This window comes from Corvus hawaiiensis, chromosome 1 (assembly GCF_020740725.1).
Source record: "Corvus hawaiiensis isolate bCorHaw1 chromosome 1, bCorHaw1.pri.cur, whole genome shotgun sequence".
Classification (NCBI taxonomy): domain Eukaryota; kingdom Metazoa; phylum Chordata; class Aves; order Passeriformes; family Corvidae; genus Corvus; species Corvus hawaiiensis.
The window spans coordinates 63,336,883-63,362,750 of NC_063213.1; the positions used below are offsets into that span (position 1 = coordinate 63,336,883).

At 43.8% G+C, this 25,868-nt stretch overlaps 1 protein-coding gene across 3 annotated transcripts in view; it reads right to left on the bottom strand.

Annotated features, from left to right (window-relative positions):
- Positions 1-12,166: 12,166 nt before the first annotated feature.
- Positions 12,167-25,868, bottom strand: part of RNF144B (ring finger protein 144B) — a 93,914-nt gene continuing 80,212 nt past the window's right edge. For all 3 annotated transcript variants that reach the window (XM_048308139.1, XM_048308144.1, XM_048308135.1), the window contains 5 exons: positions 24,968-25,028; positions 20,091-20,295; positions 18,797-18,941; positions 16,982-17,071; positions 12,167-16,799 (listed from right to left, as the gene is read on the bottom strand). In XM_048308139.1, coding sequence (XP_048164096.1) covers positions 16,659-16,799; positions 16,982-17,071; positions 18,797-18,941; positions 20,091-20,295; positions 24,968-25,028 — 642 coding nt within the window. In that variant the 3' untranslated portion in view covers positions 12,167-16,658. The remainder of the gene's footprint in view (positions 16,800-16,981; positions 17,072-18,796; positions 18,942-20,090; positions 20,296-24,967; positions 25,029-25,868) is intronic.

Sequence of the window (25,868 nt, forward strand, 5' to 3'; positions counted from 1 at the left end):
AAAGACAAGCACACAAATCAGTTATTCCCCCAGTCTCCTGTCCATAATAACCACATTTCCATCCCTTACTGGCAAAAGGGGAGATGATGAGCACCTCTTACCAGAGGAGGGACGAGATCTGACAGACAGCCAAAGCTCCAGTTACAATTTCCCTTTGACATCAGATGCATTTAGCATCATGTGCACATAATCCCCTTTTCCGTCCTCTCCTCTCCCCAGCATCCAACCTCTGACACTTATTCCAGAGCAGCCCACAACTCAAGGAACCTCATATCTCATCTCTCCTCTGCAGCCTGCTCTGCCACAGGTGCCTGGCACAGGAGCCAGGACCTACTTGGGCAGGGCTGGGGTGTGAGTTGGGAGGTGCTGCATCCTTGAGCTAGAGTCCCAGTCCCATGGCAGGGGGTGCAAGTGTGAGGGCTGCCGGTGTTGACAGAGTCAGAGGTCATTTGGCAGACCTGTGCTTTGTACCTTAAAGCTGCACAAAGTCAGCTTTTTTTTGGCCAGCTAAACTGACTTCCTTCTCTCTTCTGCTAACACTGCACAGGTTCCTTCCTTCACCGCACTGGGTTTCTAAAGACCAGGGGAAAATTATAGAAAAGCAAAGTGAAAATAGGGAGTTATTTCATACAGTCTATGTGTGTTTTTCCTTCCTTGTTAAGGCTGCTTTCCTCCTCTCTGCTAGAGCTGCCCCTTCAAAACACACTCTCTGACCTTTGATGTCTCACCCAGACCCAGCTAGTCTGCTCTGTACCCCTAACTCTGGCATTTTCAGATTATTCTGTTCAGAGAGCCCCATTTCACTCAGAGGCTGCAATTTCACCTTCTTTCTCTTTTTCCTAGCATTTAATCCAACCTGCTGCAGCACTACCTCACTGATATTCGCTAGTAGCAGCCAACCTTCAGCTTCACCAGCTTTCTATCCAAACCAACTACAGTCCCAGGGAAACCTCACAGGCAGCAGAAGGGAATCCTTGGCATTTCCAGACCCTTCAGAGCCCATGCCAAGAAGAAAATAAAGCCTTTAGCAGAAAAAGTATTACTCTGTTTTCTGGTGCCCATGCCGAGATAAATAGATATTAATTTTCTAAAAGGCACAATACTGGCTATTACTATCAGCTGTATTTACCCCCCTCTGGGAAGGTCACTCCCCAGCCCTTGCTACAGTGGCTGCTTCACAGTTCCAGAGCACTCAGGCAGCTTTGGCTCCAAAATGGTATTTGGCTGAAACCTCTGGATTAGTCTTCTGCTTTGTCCCGTGGGGAGGGCAGCTGCCTGGCAGAGGGGCAAGAACATCAGTGATTTCTCCTAACCCTGCCCCTTGCCATCGCCTTGGGTCACATCTGCAGAAAGGGGAAGAGCAGCAAAGAAAAGTCCCTAGAAAGCCCTTCAGTACACAGAAGAAAGCCAGGTTGTTTCCAGACTTGTAAAGGCTCTGTTCCTGCAAATAATAGTGAAATTTTCCATACAGAGAAGTGTCTGAAATATTTCAGAGACATCCTTTAACTTCCATGAAAACTCTGGTTTGCTCCCACAGAGCCTCACACATCACAGCTGAAGTGCACAGCAATCCATGGTAAAACCCTTATCCCAGTTAATGGGAAGTTGCATCACCCCAGCAACACAAATCTTGTTTGGATGTGTCAGATGTTATGGCATTTGGACAACATAACCTACTTCCTCTGGCTGAATTTTCTCTTATTTCCAGAGAATCAACCACTGCACCACAGCCAGGCAGGGGAGCAGAGCTTGCACTCAGCTGTGCTGCAAATCAGTATTTAACCTTGCCACTCCTGCAAAGGGGAAATTGCTGTGAATGAATCTGTGTAGGGCCAAACCTCACTAGTTTATTCCATTTCTATTCCCACCCTTACTAGAGGTCAGAGAACAGAGAGATGGACACCATCCGGCAGCTTTCATGGCCCCATCCCCTCCTGCCCTCTCTTCCCAGATATGGGGAGTTGGCACTTGCTGAACGAGAAGCCATGAGGTGCCCCATTATCCTGTCAGCAAGCCCACACACAGGCATGATTCAACTTCCTCTGCAACCCATCCAAGACCCTTGTTCTCACTGTTGACAGCCCCCAGACTTGGCCCAGCTGTGGCCGAGTGCATCACCATGGTGGGACCACGGCACCTCTGAGAAAGGGTATCCTACTTTCTGGTGCAGGAATGTGGCTCTGCCCAGTGTCTCAGCTTCACCCTTCCTTGAGGCCACACAAGGAAGGTCTTTGGGAGAAGTGGGGGAGGAGAACAGGGAGTGACAAGGACATTAACACAGCCTCCCATAATCGCTCAAGGATGCTCAAGTCAGGGGCCTACAAGTTTTACACAGCAGCACCTCATCTGCAGGGTCAAGTCAAGGAAGATGTGCCCACCTGAAAGTCCCACTACAGGCTTGAAAAATTCCCCCAAATATGTTGGAGAAGGAGAAGAAGATTAGGCACTGGTGTCCAAGATGTCAGCTAAGGACTCTGTCCCACCCCAGTGCTGGATCCACTAGGCAAAAGGCATGACCTCATGTGACATCCCATGACAGCAGGGCAGAAGGGTCCCCACATGCCCCCCCTCTGTGGGTAGCTGTACCTCCCTTGTGCCTTGTGGAGCCTGCCCCAACACCCAGCTCAGCAACACACACAGGTCTCCATGGGGTAACACATGCTGTGGTGTCTATCCATTTGCCAGTCCCTGAGCTACCACTTTGAGAAACCCACCTTCCAGACACTCAATACCCACCTCCAACATCCAGAATCACTTCTGATTCCTCCAGGAGCATAAAGTCTGACAGTGTGCCCACATCAACTCTTTCCCTGCAGAGACTGGGCAACATTCAAGGAAAAACAGCTAAATGACTTCGTGAAATCACTGGCGAGAATCCCACACTGGTTTTTTGCCTCTGAGTCAGACAGTGATTGTAACCTGCTTTTTGTTTCCTGGCCGCTGTTTTGCCTGTTCGCCCATGTAGTCCCTCACTTACTTACAAGTTGTTTCCATGCCGTGACACAGGCAGGAGATTCAGAGCAAGGAGCACAGCCAGCAATTGATGCCTCTCTGCAGCTTTTCTGCTCTTCTGGCTGCTCTGTTGCTTCCTGGGAACAGAGACGATGTAGCACAACCTGCAGTCACATTCCGATGGTGGTTATGATGGAAAAGGAAACACTTTAAAGTCCAAGACAAATCTCTCTGACACTCATCACTGTTCCCTCTTGCTCTCCTTCTCCCTTCCCACACTCACTTTCTCCTGCACACAAAGTCACTGGTGAGCAGTCATTGGTCCTGTGCTGTAGCTGCTCCTCTCTCACACATCCCCTGCCCTGTGCTCCTCAGGGATGCAAGCAGGGTGGTGGGCAGGGTTTTACCTCAGGGCGTTTGACTCTCAATATTCCCAGCTTAGCCCAGAGATGCACTGAATGGAGCCCATGGATTTACTCTGGGTACCACAACAGTAAATGGAAGAATCCTACATCCGAGGCAGTATTTGGTTTTTCCTCTCTCTTTCCCAGCTTGGACTTGCACATCTTTCCCCCACTGCTTTCCCAAAGATATAAGTGAAACACAAATGATACAGCATGAAACAGTACAAATGGTTTCTGGTTAAACCCTGTTTAAAAATAAATGGCATCTTTGCTTTTAGTACATTAGCATCCATTTTTTAAAACAAATCTTGGGGAGGAAGCTATCATACTTCACGTGACGCAGTCCACAGAGTATAAAGCAGTCTCGTCTTCTTCTGTCCTGCCAGGCCATGGGAATGCTGCAACCCAGCAGCAACCCCAGCAGGCCCACATCAGTACCAGCTTTACAGGAAGCTTTGGATGTGCAAAATCCCATAACAAGAGGCAGAGGGCACATCTTCAGCCAAAATCACTGTAATTTTAAAGAATGAGCCAGGGCTAGGGGGGACAAGGATGATGGTGACACGTGATTTGCAAAGAGCAAAATAACTTCATCTTCTCCTAGAAAATGCCTCCATCCTGCCCCAGCAAAGCAATGTCCTACATAGCTGCAGTGCCTTATCACCCCTGGACTTCTCCAGGCCTCAGGCAGCTGCCATGTATTTACTCTCAGATGCACTGGAGCATAATCACATCTGGGAAGAAACTGGTCACTTCAGGTGTTCCAAGATCACCATGTGCATATAAATATATAGTTAGATAATGGCAATTACATAAAATTATGCTCTGTATGATAGTATAATGATAACATATGAGTAATGGGGCTTATAATAACACCTCCACTGCTGTGGTTATAAACAATCCTGGTTGTCACTGGTGCTTATCCTTCCAGCGTGACCTCAGCTTAATGACAGTCGCGGACATGGACTAACACCAAACCCTGGCTCTGAGAGGGACTCGCCTTCCCAGAGCAGTGGAAGCAGAATCACGAAGTTATCTTGCTGTTCCTGTACAGATCAGCCTGGGGTAGAAGACGTGAACTGCAGACATACCTCCCTGCAAGGGTATGTGTGGTGGGGGCACACACTTCCCTCTAGGCCACCATCACAGCCTGGGCCAGACAAGCCCTTGTAGATACTTAGAGCTGTAACACCCCCCTATCCCAGCCTGCACAGGCTCCAGGGTCTGCTGCAATCACTCGGGAGTGAAGGTGTTTACTGTTCACTTAGAAAAGCCATCAGTAATCTTTCCTTGATTTTAACTAGAAGGCTGGGTCTCACCGTGCCTCAGTAACACCCAAAATACACGGATGCAGGACCAGGAGACATGAGCTGCTTAGGAAGAGAAGGGGGCACCACCCTCCATTCCCTTGGGTGCTGTCAGCAACAGATGAGGCTGCTGGAGGGAAGCAGGCATGCAATCCCACCAGTCTCCGTGTCCACTGCCATACAGGGCTCGTCTCCTGCAGAGCTGTCATCCCACAGAAGTTTATACACAGGCACAAACTTGGCACAAACCATATTGGCAGCAGTGGGACACACATGCACACATAACATTAAGCACAACCACAGGCCTAGACCTGGCACTATCCAAACCCAAGCCACAGCTGGGAAGAGTGACCAAAATCCTTAGAGGGATTATGAACCACCAGAAGCTTAGATTTAGGGGGTTGCTTTTAATTAACAAAGAAGTACATGCTTGATTTTTGCTGAGTTACCCCCTGTTGTTTACATACATACTCTCTTATTTGAATTCTTTTTATTGATCCCATATGCCTCAGCTCTGGAAGCTGAACCAAGTCATCTTACAAAAATTAACAAAAATAATGTAGTCTTACACATTACTCCCACGATTTGTTCCCCTACACAGGTATTTGTCTTTCCCTACTTTGAAAGTGTTTTCCTCGCTCTGCAGTCAGGTTTGTTTATTCTCTGCAATATTCATTTCCAGAGGGATGTGGAGGGGCTTGGAGGAAGGGTCTTGCCGCACCAGGAGCTGCCAGGAAGCAAATGTGAGCAGAGCCCTGGAAGGCAGGTGAGACACTGGGGCAGCAGCAGCAGTCAGGCTTCTCCCTGGGTCCCCAAATCTGCCTCCTCTTCCAGGCTCTTGTGAAGCATCTTTCATAGGCCCTGTTCAGGTCCCATAATGGGATTCAGGACATTGGGAAAAGCTTCTACAACCATGCCCACACCCCTTGTGTTTCCTCTGTAAACTGGTCTCACCTTAAGCACACTGATAATTTTACTGACTCATCTAAGATGGGATTAGGTCATTGTTGAAAGAAGTTGACTCCTACACGGAGAAGAGAGGTGAAAGGACCAAATTCATGGCAAAACTCTCCCTTCATCTTGCCATGGTAGGACCCTATCCAAGCTCCATACAAGTGATGAACAGGTCCCAGCCTAGCCCTGTGCAGCAGCACAGCCCTGCGAAGGAGACACATTTACCACCTTTCACAGCACTCAGCCAGAGAGATCCTCCGGAGTGGCTGCACTGGGTGCCAATTCAAATAATGACATAGCAGCATGAACAGCTGTGCCACTTGTCTGGAAGGAACAGGCAGAAAGAAAACCCACATGCATCACAGTCTGTATGAGGGACGTGACATTATGGGAAATCACTCATCTTCATAAATAGGGTAGGTAAGAGGGTCATATTAACCAGGTGAACTTTAACCAGAACACCTCTAGCTAACTAGTGAAGTTTTCCGCCAAAACCTACATGCAATAGAGACTGAAGCCTTTGATTAAACACACATATTACCATACCAAATGTTACACACTTGGTGGAAGACAGAAGAGGAAAGTTTTCTTACAGCCAGCCCAAGTCCCCACACTGTCTCCCAGAGCTCTCCTGTGGCTGAGAGCCCTAGACCACATATCGGGATGATGTGGGGTGATGTGAAGACAACACAGCTCAGAGGTAGTAGAAATGAGTGCAAAACCCAGCCAACCCACCACTACCACAAGCATTCTTCTGGTTTCTGGGCCACCACAGATATATCAGGCCCTGCTGCGCTTCCTCACCCAGCCAAGAGGGACTCAGGTCTGGCTACAGCCCAGAACACCCCTGTTACCACTTTGCAAACACTGCCCCTGAGGAGCCACCACATACTGCTCCCTACTGAACCTTGTGATGATACAGGCTGGAGGCCCCAGGGCCTGTCACATTTTAGTTGTTTGTAGTTATAGCCCGAACAAAGATAGAAGTTTCCTTTCCATTCTGATTATGTTTTTAAAATGACACTACCTCATTTAGTGCCACTGGCACTACAACACCGCTCATGTCAGCTGACTTTGGCAGCAGACATGCTGCAAACCCTCTCCAGCTAAAAGATCATCAGGAACACTGTCCCTTCCAGGCAACAGCTAAACAGGCAAAGTATAGCTCAGCAAAACTGAACACAGTGTGGCAGAAAAGAGATTAATTCTCTGCTCCTGGCAGTGCTGAGGGCAGAACAACAGAATTTAGACAAGCCTCAGTATCCCATGGAGTCAGATATCAATCCCTTGATCTTTGCCATTGCATGTCTCATCCTCCACTCTGACTGGGATTCCCAGGGAGAACAGGAGGAAAAGCCTCCAAATGGGAGCAAGTACAGTTAAAAAAAAACATCAAAGCTTTCTTGAGAGACATTCAGGAAGGTTCGAGGTCCTGAATTACCTCCTCTAGTATCTAGAGCACTGCTCCTGGGCACTTTCACAGGGCATTTCCAGGAGCCCTCTTCCTAGGGCCTGACCCACAGACCCCCATTCCACAGAATGGTTTGGGTTGGAAGGGACCTTAAGATCATCTAGTTCCAACCCCTTGCCATGGGCAGGGACACCTTCCAGTAGACCAGGTTGTAAAAGTCTTATCTAGCCCAGTCTTGAACAGTACCAGGGACAGGGCACCCACAACGTCTCTGGTCAACACAACCAAACAATGGGATGAGACACACTCACACAGGGCAATCCAACAGCTCCCAGAGCAGCTTCCCCACTAGCTGTAGTGCCCAGGATGAGCAGGAACTGCTGGAAGCAGCAAGAGTCATCTACCTCTCACAACTGGGAGACACACACACACTACTACAGGCATCTGCGCCCACCTGGGCTTAAATACAAGTTTTTTAGCCAAGACCCAGGAAAACACAATTACCTACTAACTGGGGCCAGTCCTCCAGGTTTCTCAAAGTTTGTCATCTTGACACTGACATGGATCTCAAGAAGGTGAGACCGTGAAATTACCAATGTGCTTGGTAATGGATTATGCTAAAAAAGGGTCAGCGTCAGGAAGGATTTTTCATTTGCTACATGATACTACTAAGGAAAAAGACATGGGGTGCTCTTTCTCAGAGGCTTCACCCTTCTTCAGACACGTTTTATAACCCCATTCTGAGAAATCAGAGATCCTGCAATTTCCCCTTCTTGGATAAAATACGAGCACATCTTCAAGGTGTGGACACAAGACTTGTTTGAAAGCTCTGACACAGTTATTCCAGCATCCCTGCTGAATTTTAAAGTGCAGCTATCTCTAGATGCACTGCTTGCTAGCCCAGCTAGTGCTCAGATCAGGGAAAGGAACGACAAAAAAGGATTTAGGTTTTTTTTATATTGAGTATCACAGTACAGATTTGAAGCCTTGAGTTTGCCTGTTGGACACCTGTGAGACTCAGCATGGCAGTGGCTGTAGACATAGCTTACTACATAGGTGTTAACAAGGTGTTCTCTGGGCTGAGCAGCTCAGCATGAGATGTCCCATGCAAGAAGTAATCCATGGTACCAAGGGGAAAGTGTTTCCTCTGAGAAGTATGATTTTGTGGGTGGTATGGGATGCTGGTTTGGTTTTATTTTTGTTGTGGGTTGCTTTGGGTTTTGGGATTTTTTGGGGTTTTTTAATTATGAGATATCCATGGAAAGCTCTGTAGAAAGACAAGCCTTTTTGTTTAAATTTTCCATGATTTCTGGTTTCCAAAGACTAAGAAGCTTTCAGACCAAAAAAGTTGTGGAGCTTGAAAGAGAAAGGACTTGCAATGCAGGCACCAGGATCAAAGGACAGTGGAAAATGTACTTGCAAGGGCAATCCTCCTGAGAGGCACGCCTTCAGTGCCTAAAGAGGAGGAAGGATTCCCAGGAGGAGTCATGGGCCTCATGGAGAAGCATGACAGAATGATGATGGAGTGGGTGGCACCACCCACAGGGTCACCCCAGAGCAAAAATGGGAGACCAGGAAAGGTGTTTTAAGAGGGTGATGTGGGTTGTGTTTGTCAAACTGGAAGGATGGATCAGACTGAGGGTAGTGTAGAAGGGGTTGTGGGTGTGGGTGGGTGGATGGATGTGCACACACACAGAGGTTAAGAAGGTAAATGACATCTTTTGTAATCTCAAAAAAGATGGAGAGTTTAAAATCAAGGGATTTGGTTACAAATAGCTCTGAAATAAAAGGTTTTTGAAGAAAACTAGTCTTCATGACAAGTGCAGGAGTTGGGAGGGGAAATTGCACCTTGAAGCTGGGATCAAATCAAATTTGAATCCATTGACTTTTTTTTATTTTCTGAAACTGGCCAGAAGATGTTTGGGTTGCTTAGACTAGTCTGATTTGGAATTTTAAATAATGGAAATTCAGAAATGTGTATCTTTTTCTTGGAGAAGATTTGTTGGTGTTTTTCTTCAAAGTTGCCAGGTGAGGAGCTGGCAGTTCACTCATCTACCAGGTGGGAAGCCGGGCAGTTTGCCCACCACTGGCAGCTGGTAGACTGGCAGGGTACCAGGCACATTGGCTGCCAGCAGCTGGTGTCCATCATAAGTCTGACAGAATGGACACATTCCCATCAGAAAGCTTGTTCCTCAGCAAACAGCAGGATCTTCTGAAGGAAAAAGTGCTGTGCTGGAAACTTTTAAGTCTGGTGCAAGTCATCATCTGTGTTACTGTGTGAACTGGTAAGTTGCTCCTGCTTTGTTGCACATTCACAGAACAAGACAAGAGCCTTCAACACACACACACGAAAAAAATTACTGTGTTTAAGTGGAATAATATCAGTGCTGAATTTACTCTAAGCAAACTGGTGGGGGGGAAAAAAATGTACATGCATGACCAGAATTTTGAGCTGCAAGTGACAATGGTGGTATTCTCCCCAACCTTCATCCTGAAAACCTGTTCTCAGAGGCAAAACTATCATGACCTTTCAGATAATGTATTGAGGTGAAGAGCCCCACAGATGACACATAGGGTTTTCAAGGATGTGTCACCCAGTTGGAAAATCCTACTTTCAGATGCTGAGTAATTGTAGCTAAACTAGAAGTATTTAACAGTAAACATCACCCTCATGTGTGATGCTCAAAACCACAGCTGTGATTGTCTCTTGTAAGCACTGCAGGATGTGGGTGTGCAAGGAAACTAAGGAGCACGGATGTCTGAAATTGCACAGCAGGATGCAGCCTCCAAGCAAGTCCCTTGGGAACTCGGAGCAGGAGGCCCCATTCTGCTGCAAGGACAGGCAAGGCTGAGGGAGCAAGCAAAGAGAAAAGGGTGCTGTGAAGGAGCAGACTTTGCTTTGTGCAGCCTGCCACACATCCCACATCCCACATCCACTGCTCCTCCAGGTGCTCCTGGTATCTCCCAAGCCACAGTCTCCACCAGACTTTGCAGGGGAGTAGATCTTTAGTAATGCTGCACTCCATCTACAGAGAGCAAGCACCAACGCTGTCTGCACACCACTGCAGCAGCTCCCAGGGCTAATCCAGAGCCTGCCCCACACTCTTTAAAAGGATTTTAATGTCATTTACTCTTGAGAAAGTAAGAGCCATGACTCTTGATCCCACCTCTTTTACCTTCTTTTATCCTCAAAATTTCCATTAAGCACCTCTGATGTATTCAAATTCTTACCACAAATTTTCTATGTTATCTTTTTAAAGGCAGTCGAAGATTACAGCAAAATGAGACAATGTCTTTACACTGATTTTTTTAATGTTGCACATATTGCATTTTGTAACATCAGAAGAAAAAAACCCCAAAGTAAACCTCAAAGACAGAAAATAAATATAATTTTTATGAATATATGCAGAGAGTGCAAAAAACTGCATCCGTAAAACATTTAAATGCTGAATCATACCACAAAAAAAAAAAATTTACAAAAGCACTGATTTTTTTATACATGTCAGCTTTCTTCTTATAAACACAAAAATATTTTAACAAATCTTACAAAGATCAAACCCTTTTGCCCTTCACCAGGAGAAAAGTGGTGAAGAAAGTGTATTACCTGGAGGAAAAGAAAAAAAAACCCAAAAAATAGATAAACAGAATGTAAAACCTGCGAGGGGCAGGACAAGGGTCCGTGGCCACTGCTGGCTCACGCCGCACACACAAACACACCCAGTGCCAGACTCGGACACTTCCATCTACACACACTTAAAACACAGGCTTTTTTCAGAAATAAGCAACACTGGGGCAGTCAAAAGAGCTCTCACATGGTGACCTTTGGTGCCTATGGATGCCAATGCCAGCATGGTACGGAACAGTTCTGCTTCTCTTCATTCCCAAGCCTTGCTCATTAGGGAAAGCGAATGCTTAGACCAGCTGAGCTCCAAACAGCTCACATGAACTGAAGCTTCTGTGAAACTGGACCAGGCCAGTAGCAAGAGACTTGGAAATGAAAGGAACAGAGATTTGCTCTGGATTCTGGGGAGTTTTGGAGGTGGGTGGGTGGCTTTGGAAAGGGCCAGCTTGAGAACAGGGCCCTGATGAAACTCCAGGATACGCAGGTGGTGAGAAGGCCCAGCATGACATGTGCCATTGAGATGGTGGCACTTGAAGCCTCACCTGGATGAGTCCCTTGTGCACCACATCCACTGCATGGGCCCCAGAAAGCCATAAAGCTCAGGCACCTTCTTGAAATTTAAGCAATTCACTGCACACCTGCTGCAGCATCGCACATTCAACCTGTCTGGGATCTCCCAGCACGTGGCCACCAGAAGCTGCAGCTTCTGTCTGGACATCCAGAAGGCACAAGCAAATTACTGACATCCTTAATTTTCATCCAAGAAAAGAGAAAGTCTCTTGGGAAGAAGGGAGAAGAATTAGGTTGTGTCCTCTAAAGAGCTGGTGGACCTTGTCAACCAGTATAATCTTTTATAGCTCAGATTGTGATGGTCAATAAAATTCCTTGCTAGGAAATTGCCTTTCGTAACAATAGAGATTTGCTCAATTCAAAGAACTAACTTGAGGGACCATAAAAAACTCTCTGATATAACTACAAATTAGTAAGAAACATAATTACTAATTATAAATTATATTTGCATTGTATAAATTATAATAATAAATTATAAAACCACATTGGTTATAAGAAACTTGAGTGTCAAGACACAAAACAGACCTTTGGACTTCCTGTTCAGCAACACGATTCAGCTCTCACTTCATTACTTTACTAACTAGAGGACAAATGAAAATGAGAACAAAGTTCTCCAGAGCCTCAGCAGTAAGTTCACCTTCCAGCAGACTGCAGAAGAACCAACTCTTGCTGTTCCAGAAAAGGTAAATTTTCACATCTTTATTTCCAGCCATGTAAATTACTATCTCATCCCACATACTCACATGTGAGAGATGTCTGACAACTGTTTTATAACTAGCACACTCTGTTCAACTGCTTCAGCATATTTATAAGATTATCCTCCTGTGTAACTATACCCTAAAAAGCCTGCAGAGAGTTTGAATCCCTAAATTATGAATCTATGCAAGGGAAGTCTTTTTGATTTATATAATAAAAATATGTATAGAGGATGTAGATTTTTTTTTTAAATTTTTTTCCCAGCACATGTCCGAAGTCTGCTTAACAATAGAAGCATCTCTTCTGTGAAGCTCAGAAGTTGTAAGGCTCCCTTACCTATGAGCTCTAACAAAGCAGTCCTTATTTAGAACTTACAAGAGAACTTCTAAAGTCTCAATAGGTTTTTCTAAACAAGCCAAGTCTGGAATTTCTATCTTTGGTCAGGTATCTCAGCATCAAATTTCTTATTAAAACCTGGGAGAAATGGTTGCAAGATTTTTATCCTCATACAAAGAAATCTACTAACTTTGCTCTAAGAATCTTTGGCTGGAAATACAGGATGAAAAATATGATCATAAAAGGAATTAGTTTGAGAAAGAATGACTGGGAGAAGATTACAGTGCAAAACACATTTCAAATTTTTAAAGCGGCAGGCACTACAGCACAACCACCCATTGTGGTACCAGAGAACAGAGCAGCCTAAAGTTGATTTTATTGTCCCATTGTGGAAATGCAGTTGTTTCTGTCCACCTGTATTTATTTATTCATGCAAATACGGAGGCAATATCCAGTTTTTCTTAGCTCATTCAAGTAAAATTTGTGTACATTTTAAACTTGTCTTGGGACATCATGCTGTGTTACTGGACAGACAACAAGACGTAGCATTTAGCATCATTAAAGCACGGAGAAACATTCATTACTGTTATCCCTCATGCTGCTCTTTGGGGTAAGTAACTCCATGCACCAAAAATAAACCATCACTTACTGGAGGGCAGGACTGAACACCTACCATAGTTCTGGAGTAAATACTGCAGAGATGCACTTATGCTGTAGCATGACAAATATCTTTTTATTAAGAGATGGATTTGGGAAGAGGTGTCATCATCCTCATTTTAACACAAGGACATGGAATGCTGAATGGGATCTTCAGCTGTATTTAACACAGACCCAGTGACTGATGGGAAATGATGTGATATGTGGCCATGGAGATTTGTGGCCAGATGCAGTACAAATCCAGATTTCTAGCACTGCTCTCTTAGGTTGAGAACTGACCTTTAAACACCTAGAGCCCAATTTTCATAAGGCCTGAATGCTCCTGGTTCAGAAGGAATGAAGTACTTCCCACTTCTGTTCTCCAAGAGAGACATCTGTGAATGCTCTCAATGTAACATTAAATGCCTAAAACCCCCAAGGTGTCTCTCAGTGGTTAAAGGCCCAAGAACAAACTGGTGATGATTCCAGGGTGGGCAATGTGCTCCTGTGTGGTACCTGCACTGCTACAGCCCTGAGCTCGCCCCTGGCTGCTGCCCCCACGCCAGCCACCTACCACAGGGGCAAGAACAGAGATGGGAAGAGCAGTGAAGCCTGGTAGTAACATGCACCAAATAACATCATACTGATGGAGTTCAGGAGGGTGGATCTACAGATATATTGATTAAGAAGAGTCCCATGTAGTCGTCAGTCCTGGTTTTTTTCTTTCTCCCTAATTACTACTAGTATTATTTGTCATGCTTGCAATAAATCTTTTATAAAGTGACTTTAATGTTTCTTATAAAGTTAAAAAAAAAAAAAAAAAGCAACACAAAAGCAAAAGCCAACACTGTAAAAAGATTCCTGCTAAAATGTTTCTTTGGAAACTCTGTGAGCATAGCCAGTTGGTGCAAAAATAGCTGCATTCTGGAAAACAAAGCAACGGGGCTTTACTGCTCCCAGCACTCTGCACAGCTACTGCTCGACTCGGCCAGGTCAGGGTCTACTTAATGCATATGCTCAACTATTCCCATGCAATGAAAAGCCAGGATACATGGGGCACTGGACACGGCCTTTTAAAGAAAATCATTGTTGTAAAGCCTTAATTTTAAGCTCTAAAGTGTCTAGGGCTTCCTTCTTGGTCCATTTGTTGCACCTACACAGCCAAAGGAAGGAGTGCCTGTAGCTCATGCTCTCCTTATCCAGTTTTTGTGTAAAGACCTCCAGCTAAAGTCTGGGCTACCAATCCACATCCAGACTTTTTAGATGCCTGGACTGGGACTGAGACTGCCAGGCTGTGTTAACTCCTGCATGATTAATTTATACCAGTTTTGGTACCCCCACCAGGCATCTAAACTGATGCAAGAGAGCTGCCTTTAGCTGCATTTCTTTAACAGAGGGAAGAACCTGGCAGTTTCATTAACACAACAGTATTAATGAAAAAAAAAATCAGACACTTTCATTCCAATAGGCATTTTAGCAAAAACAGACCAGCAGAAAGAGGGAAGAGGACAAGGAAAGAAACCAGACTAGCAAAGGATGCATCAGTCATGGGCAAGATCACAAAACATGAAAAACTCTCAAATTTTAACACGCAAAAGATATTGGTGCATTGCAATGCTGGTTATGGTCAAAGAGACTGTACAGTTCCTACATCTTTGTCCTTTATGCTTCGTTAAAGTAAGACTTGCAACTTCAAGTTCATAAATAAAATGGAAATGACAGTAGTGCCATAAAAACATAGGTAGAAAAATAGTGCAAAGCCAAGGGCTGGACACTTTAATCTGTCACAAGTACCCCAAAGCACTACCATTAGTGCTCTTCAAGAAAACACATACAGAAAACATTCTTTATTTATTATAAATGGCAGTTGCCTGCATTGCACTCTGTATTTAGAATGCACTGACTACCTTTCTGCTTCCCTTCAAAGCTGAGGATGAAGAACAAATATAGCCTTTTGCACTGAAGAGCACTGCCTGCCCTCCAGCCACGACTGGTAGCAAAGTCAGACAGTATTTAAAAAAGAAATCAATTAAAAAGTAAAACAGACAGTATCATTTAAGGCCTCTGTCCTTGCTAGTCTGCTCAACAGACTACACTTTCTCAGAAGAAGAACACCAACCACTTCTGTTACAGTAACCAGAGAGCAAAGTTAAACAGAAAACAGGTCACATTTACAGCTGCCAAGAAGGCAAGGTTCCTGAGGCTCGGCCAAACACCACACACAGATGCTCCTCGCAGCACTCTGGGTGACCTGCGCTGTGTGCTCAGAGAGGGGCAGCTGGGCGGAGCACGAGCCCGACACCACACTCGGGCTGAGCCATCTCCTTCAAACTTCACAGCCCTTATGGAAAGGGGTTTGGAATTACAACCAATTATATAGTGCAAACTTGTATCTGTTCCCACAGATATAAAATGCACAGACTGGAGTCCAGAACAAAAGTGCTACCGGCCCCAGTTGTGAGGAGCACCATCCATTAAGGAAATAAACTTTAGGGAGAAGAGTCTGATCTCAGCCACTCCTGAGTGAGCCTGGAGTAACTCCACCTCTTCAGGTGTAACTGATACCAGGGTCTGAATTGGTTTGGTGGTGAGGCACCAAATTAAAATGAAGCACTTACTAAATGACAGCCTTCCAGATTTAGAGTAACTAAAAAATATCAGTAACAGAGTTTGTTAACCTTGAGCAGGACAAAAGAAATACCCACCAATGGATGGAACTCACATTTACACAGCATTTCTCAAGTATTCACTTCAGCAGGTCCATAAGGTTTTAAAGAAGGGCTTGTCTTGGCCTGGTTTCAATAACTTTTTAACAGGGTTCTTGCTGCCACCCCACGTAAACTGTTGAAAAAATATACTGACTGCCTAGAAAACACATTTCCCATATGTACTTAGTATATCTGCACCCATGCTGCCACTCTGTACACACACAGCCAAGATCCCAACACTCTGCACAAATGGGAATGGTATCACAGTCTTTCTTACAGTATTACCTTCACTGTGAGTTTGCTACACCCATGGTACTGACAAAAGGCATGCCCGATCGTAGGGAATTATGCATATTCCTAATATTTCCTGGTACATAGGTCACGTTTGATGTGAAGAAAAAGCAGCTTTCTCAAGGTAGTGCAGCCTCTCAAAAGAGAGCCCTATCTTAGAAACAGTTTTGTTGTTTTTCTACTTCTGTAGTTGAGATCGATGGTAAAAATCAAATGGATTTCAATGCTGAAAGAAATGCCATGGTAGTCAATTGACAGGAAACTACCAAACATATTTTCTTAATGGTTTGTTACCTTTAACGGGACACAAGCTAGCAGACAGAAGAACCTAACCAGGCTTCTCCCTCTTTTATAAAAGACCCAAAACTTTGTGAGAAATCTGAGTGTCGTCAAGAACCAACAGCAAGCATGACAGTAATGACTGGATCTGCAAAGACAGAGTAATGCAGCAGGATCAAGTCATGTGCAGCTGATGGAAAATGGGAATGTTCTATTAGTCTTGAATGGTAGATCATATTTATGTTATGAACTACTGAATGGCGTCCTGTTTTCCTCTTCAGGAAGCAAAAACCTACACCATATGTACTGCACAATAATCTAGACTTTTCCCCCACTAGGACTTGTTAGATAGCCTGTAAAGAATAGGCACTTATCTCAAGGATTGGCAAATAAAAAGGAGCATTATTTGGTAGGTATGGCACCAAAACACAACCATTGTGCTTTCTCACATACAGATGCTGTACAGATGGAGACTCAAAAAGACACAGAGTTTTAGGTTGTTGGTGGGCTGTGTTTTTTCTTTTTGCTCCGGCAAGATTTGCAAATGCAACAGATGATGCATGGAGATGCCACGAGCAGCAAGGGAGAGGTCACCAATGCTATGATACCTAGTCCAACGAGGATCCCCACAACCTGAAAGACACGGGGGAGAAAAATATATATTTAGACAGCATGGAAAATAAAACACACATGTGCATGCAAAAACATAGCATAGGTCACAAAAAAGAAAAGATGAAAACATGAAAATAATCATTCTGGTCCTCCTCTGAAGGGTAAAATGTATGAGAGCTCTGCCCAGCTGGCTTGGAACACACCTGTGTTCTGTTCCACATCACTGAAGCCCGCGAGTGGCCCAGCTTGTTTCTGCAAGGGCCTCTGTCGTAATGCCGTAAGAAGATATCATTCTGAAAAACAAAAGGAGAAGCTGTAAGAGCAGGTTACAGAACTGCAGGGAGAGGTTCAAGACCGGAGTGGAAACACAACCTTCCTGGCACTGCTTCGAAATTGCCAGCTGCCAGCAGACAAGTTCACCTGTCTTCTAAATAATTACCTAGAGAAACTTCTCTATGTTTGGCATATGTTTGGCACCTGAGCTATCATATAGCATCTTTCTTCCCCCACTTTTAAAAAGCATAAGCACATGAGTTTCACCTATTGCACAAGCACCTGGTCTATAATTTGGTGATGATAAAGGAGACTGAAAACAACAGGCATTTCTGAAAACTAGATATGTGAAGGATCATCTTCCTGAGGTATTCTACCTTCTGTCCTCCTGCTGTACCTACACTTCACAGAAATCTTCTTCTAAGACTTAATAGGAAAATATTTAAAAGTACAAAAATCCTGTTTCATTTCTCTTTTACCATTAATACTTATTAAATTACTCATTTTTTTTCTTCAGAAGGTGACTCATGCCCAGCATTACCCTCCCTGAACCACTGTGCTGCAACCTGATGCTGCTTCCCCTTTCATTTTTCAGCCCTACTTCTCTGGCTTTGCAGGTATTACCTTCACCTATGCCTGGAGCTCCTGTAACCCCATACATTTAGAAAAACTACATTTGAATCACACAACTACAGTTTCTTTCTCTCCTTCTCCCTTTGAACTGACAAAAGCTCAAAAGGGCATGTCTGCAGAGTCTGCAAGAATGACACTCCTCTAGTTCAGCACAGTGTTAAGCAATCACTGTGTACTGCATGTACTCTGAGGCAAGCCCTAAGACTCATGTTGAAAAAGCACGTTCACCCACACAGAAAGGGGACATAACACTAAGGGAAACCTGTTTAGCATGCTGAGTAAAAGCAGGATGAAGAATGAGGAAGTCTCATTGTTTGCTGGCTGTGGAGTACAAAAAAGAAGACAAGCACAAAACATTTTATTTCAAGTGCTGGTAAAAGTCCTTTTCACACTCCCACGGTTGTTACTGACAACTGTGCCAAAAGGGCAAGCTGCCATATATACAAGTGCATTACTTCTAGGACTCTTATTTCTGCTACGATACTTGAAGTCCACATGAGTTGAGAGTGGTTTGCAACCTTTGAGAAAAAACTAGCAACATGCACTTTACAGTCCATGTTCATGATCCAACATTTTTATCCTCAAGCCTAATAACCACTCTCTTCAGCAAACATGGCACTAGAGATGGAGCAGTAAAGGAAACCTAGCTCCTCCTCGCTAGGAGGGAGCCCTTAAGCACCATACCACGGAACAACCCCCTTCACCCAGTACCATACCATTTTTTGGATAGTCTGTTTCCTTTGCTGTTGAAACAGGGGGAAGACATTTATTTCCCTCACTCTCAACCAAACTGTTTTTAGCTACTGGAAGAGGAAATCAGAGCAAGGTATTGCTGGAACTAACGTCCAGAAAGCAACAAGTCAGTCCCATTTCCCTCAAAGAAAAAACATGGGACCCACAGACACGGCTATAACCCTTTATGGAAGAAATAAAAACGATATTGATATAAATAAAAGCACTGGGTGAGAGAAGAGAAAGAAACTGAATAAGAAGCTGAATTGAGCCAAGAAATACGCTAGGACAACAATGAATTAACAAAAAGCTTGCACAGAGCCTCAGACTAACCCTAACCCTGTTGCTCTTTATCTTGGTGTTTTTTCTGCAATACTTACATCCAAGTTCTGTAGACAGTACCAGCAAAACGTGTGCTTGCAGTTCTTGCACATCATCTGAGCACAGCCCTCGTTTCGCTCAATATAGATCCGACAAACTGGGCACTGCTTAATTGGTGCCTCTGTCGCTGCTCCAATAAGGAATCTAGAAAAGTAAGGAAACATTAAAGTGAGATGTGAACATAACTGTTGGTAGTCAGGTCCACTGCCTAATGTATATTGTGCTTATTTTCCAGAGAATCTCATGTTGTTGTCCTAATGTACTTAGTGTGTGAAGCTTCTTATATTCAGTACAATACAATGAAGCATACCCACTATTAGGTGTAAGACTACTAATATCATATAAAAGTGAAAATCCCTTGCCTTGTTCTTTTATGCTATATAAAACCAGCAGTCACTACACCCACAATTAAACACCTATAGCATTAAAACTTAAGACTTTGTTACAGAGACCTTGCACAATTCACTTAACAGGACTGGATTATGCAACTCATAACATCGTCCTTGTCTGAATAAAATAGGCTTAAACTCCACCAAAGCCAGAGATCACACCTAGAGAAGAAAAATCATGGCAAGAGCTTTTTGGCAACTCCTGTTCCATGAAGTCTCTAGCAAGCAGAATGCTCTAGGTTTTAAGTCTTTCATTTCTTGAAAAAATATGATAGAAAACTTAGAACACATGACTCAACATAACCTGATTCTGAAAACAAAGATGGATAGCCAAAGACATGACAATTTAAACACAAAAGTGCTTTCTTTCTGTAGATTAATGACTCTTACAACCTGATCTGTAGGTTGTTTGCACTTAAGGAAAATGACCATAAATCGGGCTTCTCACACCAAGTGAAATTTACACTCTGTGTAGGAGTTACAGTTTGTCTATGCAGAGATTGTATAAATATTAAGCAGGGACAATTTCTTAATCACAGTATAGGCAAAACTTGGATCCTGCAATATTGGTATATTGGATTTTTTGTATGGGCACAGGTCATAAGTCTAGCATGTGAACAAAGCCTTTAGGCAGATTTAAAGTCCTGGAGGGCTTCATCTTTCAGAAGTGTCAGTTGCAACCCAAGCTTGACAAATACACAAACAATAATAAGTATTAAAAAATAAAATTTATCATTTAAAGTAGTATTTAGACTGGAATTGTATTTAGGAAACACCAGGAGAGATGGACAGTCTCAGAGCTGAAGCTGTGGACCTAGAAGGACGTCGTTCCATGAACCTGATGTGACGCCCTGTGATGAAAAGAACTGAAAGACTGCATGGCCTCCATGGATTCCCATCTTACCCCTGCTCGGTTGGTACTGGAGCAGTTTGGTTTTCCTGGCACAGGTGCTGCAGGTGCCACGCCTCCTTGCAAGAGGAGCAGAAGGTCAGGTGGCAGGTGGGGCACTCCACTGGCACCGGTGCTCCCGACTCACTTGGTGAGATGTGGCACACTGTTTGGCAGTCGGCTGTGGGGCACCATGTTCGCTGGGGGTCCAAGTGGACTTCTGAAATGCAACAGAGAGAGAAATAAAACTCTTTATACAGTCCCCTGCTTGTTCCAGTGACATGTGTCTAGGTATACAACACCCAATTCTGCATGAGGGTGTGGGAGCCAAAGCACTCTGCACCCATGCCGAAGGGTATTTGGGCCTTCTCTTCTTTAGGCAGGTCTGCATTTGTGCTCTGCTCAGCAGTTGCACTGAAAGCATTGCAACAATAGAAATACACTACACAGAACGTGTCCCTTGCCTTTTCATAGGGAAGTTCAAAATATGAACCTAACTGCTGTTTGCTGAGAAGAACGTCTTTTGTAACACTAGGTCACTCCATGTCTTTCACATGTGCAAGCCATGCAGTAACTTCCATATAAACAGCAGAAAGACTGCAATTAAATTAGTATCAAGCTACTTTCTATGCCTTATTTACTCTCCTCTATCCATAAACTCCAGTTAATATTCACTGTATCATATCATTACTATTTGTCTGGTATCAGATTATTACAGAAGTCAACATTCAGGGTGGAGACACTGAGTTACGGTCATCACCACATGGCAGAGAATGATAAATGTTGATCCTCTCTCTCACTTCCCAATCTTTATTCAAGGAATTTGGACTTGAAACAGAAACCCAGCTGGGACACATTCAATGTTGTTCATTTGCTACTCAATTCCATGAGATGCAGCCAAACACTCACACCCTGCAGAGCTTCCCCAGAAAAGGGCTGTCATGCCTTCAGGAGCTACCTGCCCCTCCTCCCTCCCTGGGAGCTCTCTGGTACCACCACCGAAAATAAATAGATGGAGGGGATGTCTCAGAAGCCAGTGGAAATCCTGACTGTCAGATGGCAAAAGCCATTACAAGCAGATAAAATAAGTTGTCCCACTTGAAACAAAAAGGTGCACAAGGGCCTCATATATACGTTCTCTGGCAAATTTTGCTGAAACCACATGCGGATGTTCATCTTCTCTGCTGCCTGCAGGACACACAGGTACATGGTGCTCTGACTTCAGGTAATTTCTGCGTCAGAGCGCTCCAACATATGTGGAGAATTTCTATATCCATGCAAAGGTTGTCATCTATAATTTAAGCAGTGACAGCAAAACACCTGTACCATCTACCTTCAGCCACTTCATAAATCTAGTTTCATTCTTTCCTCTTACTCTCTTGCACATGCTTTCTCTGCCTCCCAAAACAAACAAAAATTTTGCTTTCAACTGAATGAAAGCCAAAACAAATTGGTTCTCAGCTTCATTTGTGGGGAGAAGAGACACATGGCCAAGCAAGTAACTTTTCACATTTTAATACTTTCAAGAAGTAGTGTCCTGACTGAGAAATCTTTATTTTTCTAGGTTCCGTTGGTGTCTCTTAAAAGAAACTCTGAACTGGGTAAGGCCATGGCCTAGTACTTGCTATTGCATTTAGTCCTTCACACAGTAGGTTCTGTATGTTTTCTGTTGAAAATGCAGCTTTGGAAACCTAAATTCCCCTATCCTGTTTTTGGGAGAAAGACAGGGTGTCTGGTTTTGACATCATTGGGAGGAGGAGAGTTGGGTTGTAAACCTGTTTTTTAACAATTTGTTACAGCAAGATGTAATGCATGAGATGAAACTCCCTCCTCTCCCACTTCCTCCATTTTACAAAGAACCTACAGATGGTGTTTTGCAATCCACGCTGTCTCATACTGTTTGGTTTACCATGGAATACAAGCAAAACCAGAAAAAACTAAAAAGGCACAGCCAAAAAAGGGAAAAAGGCTATCATCCTGCTCTGGCAAGTTGCTCCGTCTCTTCATTAGGGCCATTTCTCTACCAAGCCTTTCCCCTGATTCCCTGCAGCCAGTTCAGCCACAACTCCCTCTACTCTCAGGAGAAAAGCTTTCCCAAACAGTGCCAGTTTTGGGCAGGGATCTGGCCAGTTTTCATAAAACATGTGAGCAAGCAGGTGAGATGTGGGTGGCAGACAGGGGAAATGCAGCACCCTGAAGAAAATAATTTCCAGCTCAGGAGAGGTACTCACTGAAAGGATGAGTTCATGATTCTTTTTCGCAGAGTATTAGCAACATCTCCTTTTAAAATGGACTACTTTTGAGTCAGGCATAAAATGGAGATTCTTTTCATCTACCACTCGGCCTACTGAGCAATTGTCACAGAAACAAACATAATGCATGTGTCCTACCTATTTACCATTTCTCTGTTTCTTTACTTCTGTTGACTACCTCAACCCTATCCTAAACAGACATAAAGCAATTCCTGTTTCTTCTACTAAAATATGCTTCACAGAAGCTCTGCGGCTTGGCCCTGACTGGATGCTGAGAAGTTACAGATATACAAGAAAGCTTGTTTTTTATTTGCATTCTAAGAACACAAAACCCACAAGAGAACAGCATATTGTCAGTGCATTCCTTATTAGATTTAGTGATTGTCTAAAGATACACAATTCTATGCTAATTACTTCTCACTACTTTTTCACACAATGTTATTGGTCCATTAAAAAAAGAAAACAATAAAATTCAGAAGAAATATATTCTATTAACATAGCTAACACACAGATGGGGTAGCACAGATGGAGTATGGGGGAAATAGCTTTTGGATGTGTAAGTCCTTATTGGGGTTTTCAAAATTTTGCTCAAAATTTATCTCACAACGGAAAATGTCTGGGAGAGCTCTACCAATCACTTGAAAATCAGTAAGGAGTCTCTGGGTAGATTCTGGGTCAGAATTCATCCCCAGCAGATGCCATCAGCAAGGTTTATTGCTAGTTTCAGAAAAAGACTGCCAGACCAGAGTGGGCAGGCTTTGCAGGTAAGGCTCAGGTCTGAGAACAGAGCTTCAGGCCAGCAGAAGCTAGTAAGCCAAGTCCCACTGATGAGTGCAGAAAGATCAGCCTTGGGGACAGGACTAAATCCAGGATAGGCAAAAGGTCTTGGCTAGGGCTGGCATTAGTGCTGGGTGTCTGGGTCAGAGCTTTAGCTAGCAGGAATCGTTGTTCCCAGACATCAGTAAGCTGGATTTATTGCTGGGGCTGAAAGGCAAGGCAAAAGGGCTATGTCTAAGTCTGCTGCTTGGACATCAGTTTTACTCATCATAAAGGAGCAAGGACAGATCTTAGAATCATAATAAAGAAAGATAGCAGAGGTGGAAGAGGATTTGTCCGACTTAGGCAAGAAAGAAAAGTAAAGAAGGATTTAAAAAAGAGACAAGTTTCAGGCTTCTCTGCGTGGGAGGCAGTAAAAAAAAAAGACATAACAGTGAGTTTGACAAAAGATCATGAGTTCAGCTTTGGCTAGTTACAGGGTAGGAGATACCAGGAAACCAGTAGTTTCAGAATCTTCAGTTAAAAAAGGTTTTACATAAAACAGATGTACTGCAAGAAAGTCTTTCTTAACTCTTTAATATGGTGATTTAACAAGCTCTGATTTCCACTGTCTAGGATTGTAGACAAGCCACTGATTAGTTCATGAACTGGAGAGACTTCCTAAGGAATTAAGAATAAACAAGAAGGTGGTAAAACAGGAGCGAGAAATAAAAAATGAAAGCAAGGTTTGGGATTTTTTTCCTTTCTTTTTTGACCCAAGCGCCTGAAAATCACAGCTACGATCTGCACTTGCCCATAAACTTTGGGGTATATTTGAGTATTTGGCAGTTTTTGTACTTTATGGTCATTCACAAGGACTCATGTCAGATGAGATTCTGTAAAAACCTATATATTCTTCTATCCGATCAAATTTTCAAGTGCATTGCTTTGCCTAACTTTTATAGACCTCTGCATTGTCTTATGCATTCCCAGTCCACTGCATCTAAGCAGGCATGCAGAGGAAGAACATAAATACAATCTCCCAAGGAGAGTTTGAAAACAGGCAGAGTCAGGGCAGTGTCTCAGACACAGCACTCTGCACAGTACCATGCACTGAGTCCTTTGAAAAACACCGCACCTTCCAGCTGAGACTTTCAAGCTGCTGACAGTCTTTAAAACCAGGAATGGGATCTCATCCTTCTGACTAGCAAGTTTCTTCTTCAGCCTTGGCAAGGAACCATCTCCGGATGCAGAAGGGTGATCTCTGGGCATAGGAAAGCTTGGCCTCAGTGAGACCTTCACTTTCAAACTTGTTCACAAAATAGGCCTTACTCAGGAACGAGGGGACCTACTAATCCTCAGGAAGAAAAACTCTATGAGGTGAACACACATGAGGTTTTTACGTAAGCAAAGCCATTTTGCAGGGATGCTTGCAAAAATCTGCATTGGATTTCAGAATATGTGTCCCCCAGAGGCTCTGAAGATCCCCATGGATGTGTAAAAGAACTGTGCGCCCTGGCCTGCACCAGCCTCTAGCACCTTGCCAAGTTCTACCAGTACAACCACCTCAAGGATCCAAGACGAACGTGCTATTGGAAGAACAGTGGAGCCCCAGGCAAGCAATTGGAGACTGCTGCCCACAAGCTTGAGTAAAAGTCGGATAATTCAGTAAGATGCTGCTTTTTCGATTCCTCAATACTGAAAGAATTTCGAATTTGTCTGTGGAGCACCATCAGACCTAGTGACTGCTCTTAAACTATTTCAAAGCAAAGGCATCTTCTCTGTCTCTTCCTTAACTCACTCAACAGGCTCTGTCTTTGCAGTATATAACAGTGCTGCCTCCACTGACAAAAGAGAAGGTAATAGGAACAAAAAGGATCGCACCTCGTTCAAACTTCAACCTCTTGTATAAATGAAACTGGTCAACAGGAACCAAACAGGCAATCTGAAATGAGAAACAAATACACAAAATAAGTATTATAAACACAAACCTTAAAAAGTTAATAAGCACTGTGTTCAACACACCTGCTTTCCTGAGCTGGCTCTCAAATTCACCTTTTTGTTCCTGCTTGCTATCAGCACCATGTTCCTCCATACCCTGACTACTCCTCCAAAACTTAAAAGCAGTTCTTGACCGCCTCTATTTCAGCCACACAGTCCAGTAGTTCAGCCCATGTCTTTCTTACCATGCACAGGAAAACCTTCTATGTGCATTCTGTATTTACTTCAGGCTTGTCAATTTTATTTCATGTTGGTTTAGTGTAACAAAGGGTGACATGTTTCCAGCCCTGGAGACTGCAGCATGCTGTTTGTGCACAAGAATATAGCTCAAATGAATGGTTCTTCATTCGTGTCTCCTGGCGTTAATGGCAGGGGTCACTTAGCTCTCAGGAACTGAAAGCCAGTCTGGTTTCCATTTTTTAGTCATTTCATGGGGTTTGGGCCAAGACAGCTAATGCCATCACTGTTGGAATTTGCCTTAGACACGGAGCAGCCTATTGGGAACCCGACTGAAGTTAAAAATTTTAGTCGGCATAGACAAACAGGCTTTGCTGATACATTTTACACATTACCATAATTAAACTAGCAGCCTAAAAGGCTAAATGCTCTAATCTCCAATTAACAGTCTATGTAAGAAGACCAAGTGCCCTATTTAAACCTAATAAGTGAACCTGCACACAGGGTATGGAGGGTTTCAAAAGAAACTTCACAGGCATTTCAGGAGTCACATGTTTGTCAGACGCAGAATGTGGGATCATTCTCTTTATCTGATCTGTCTGTAATA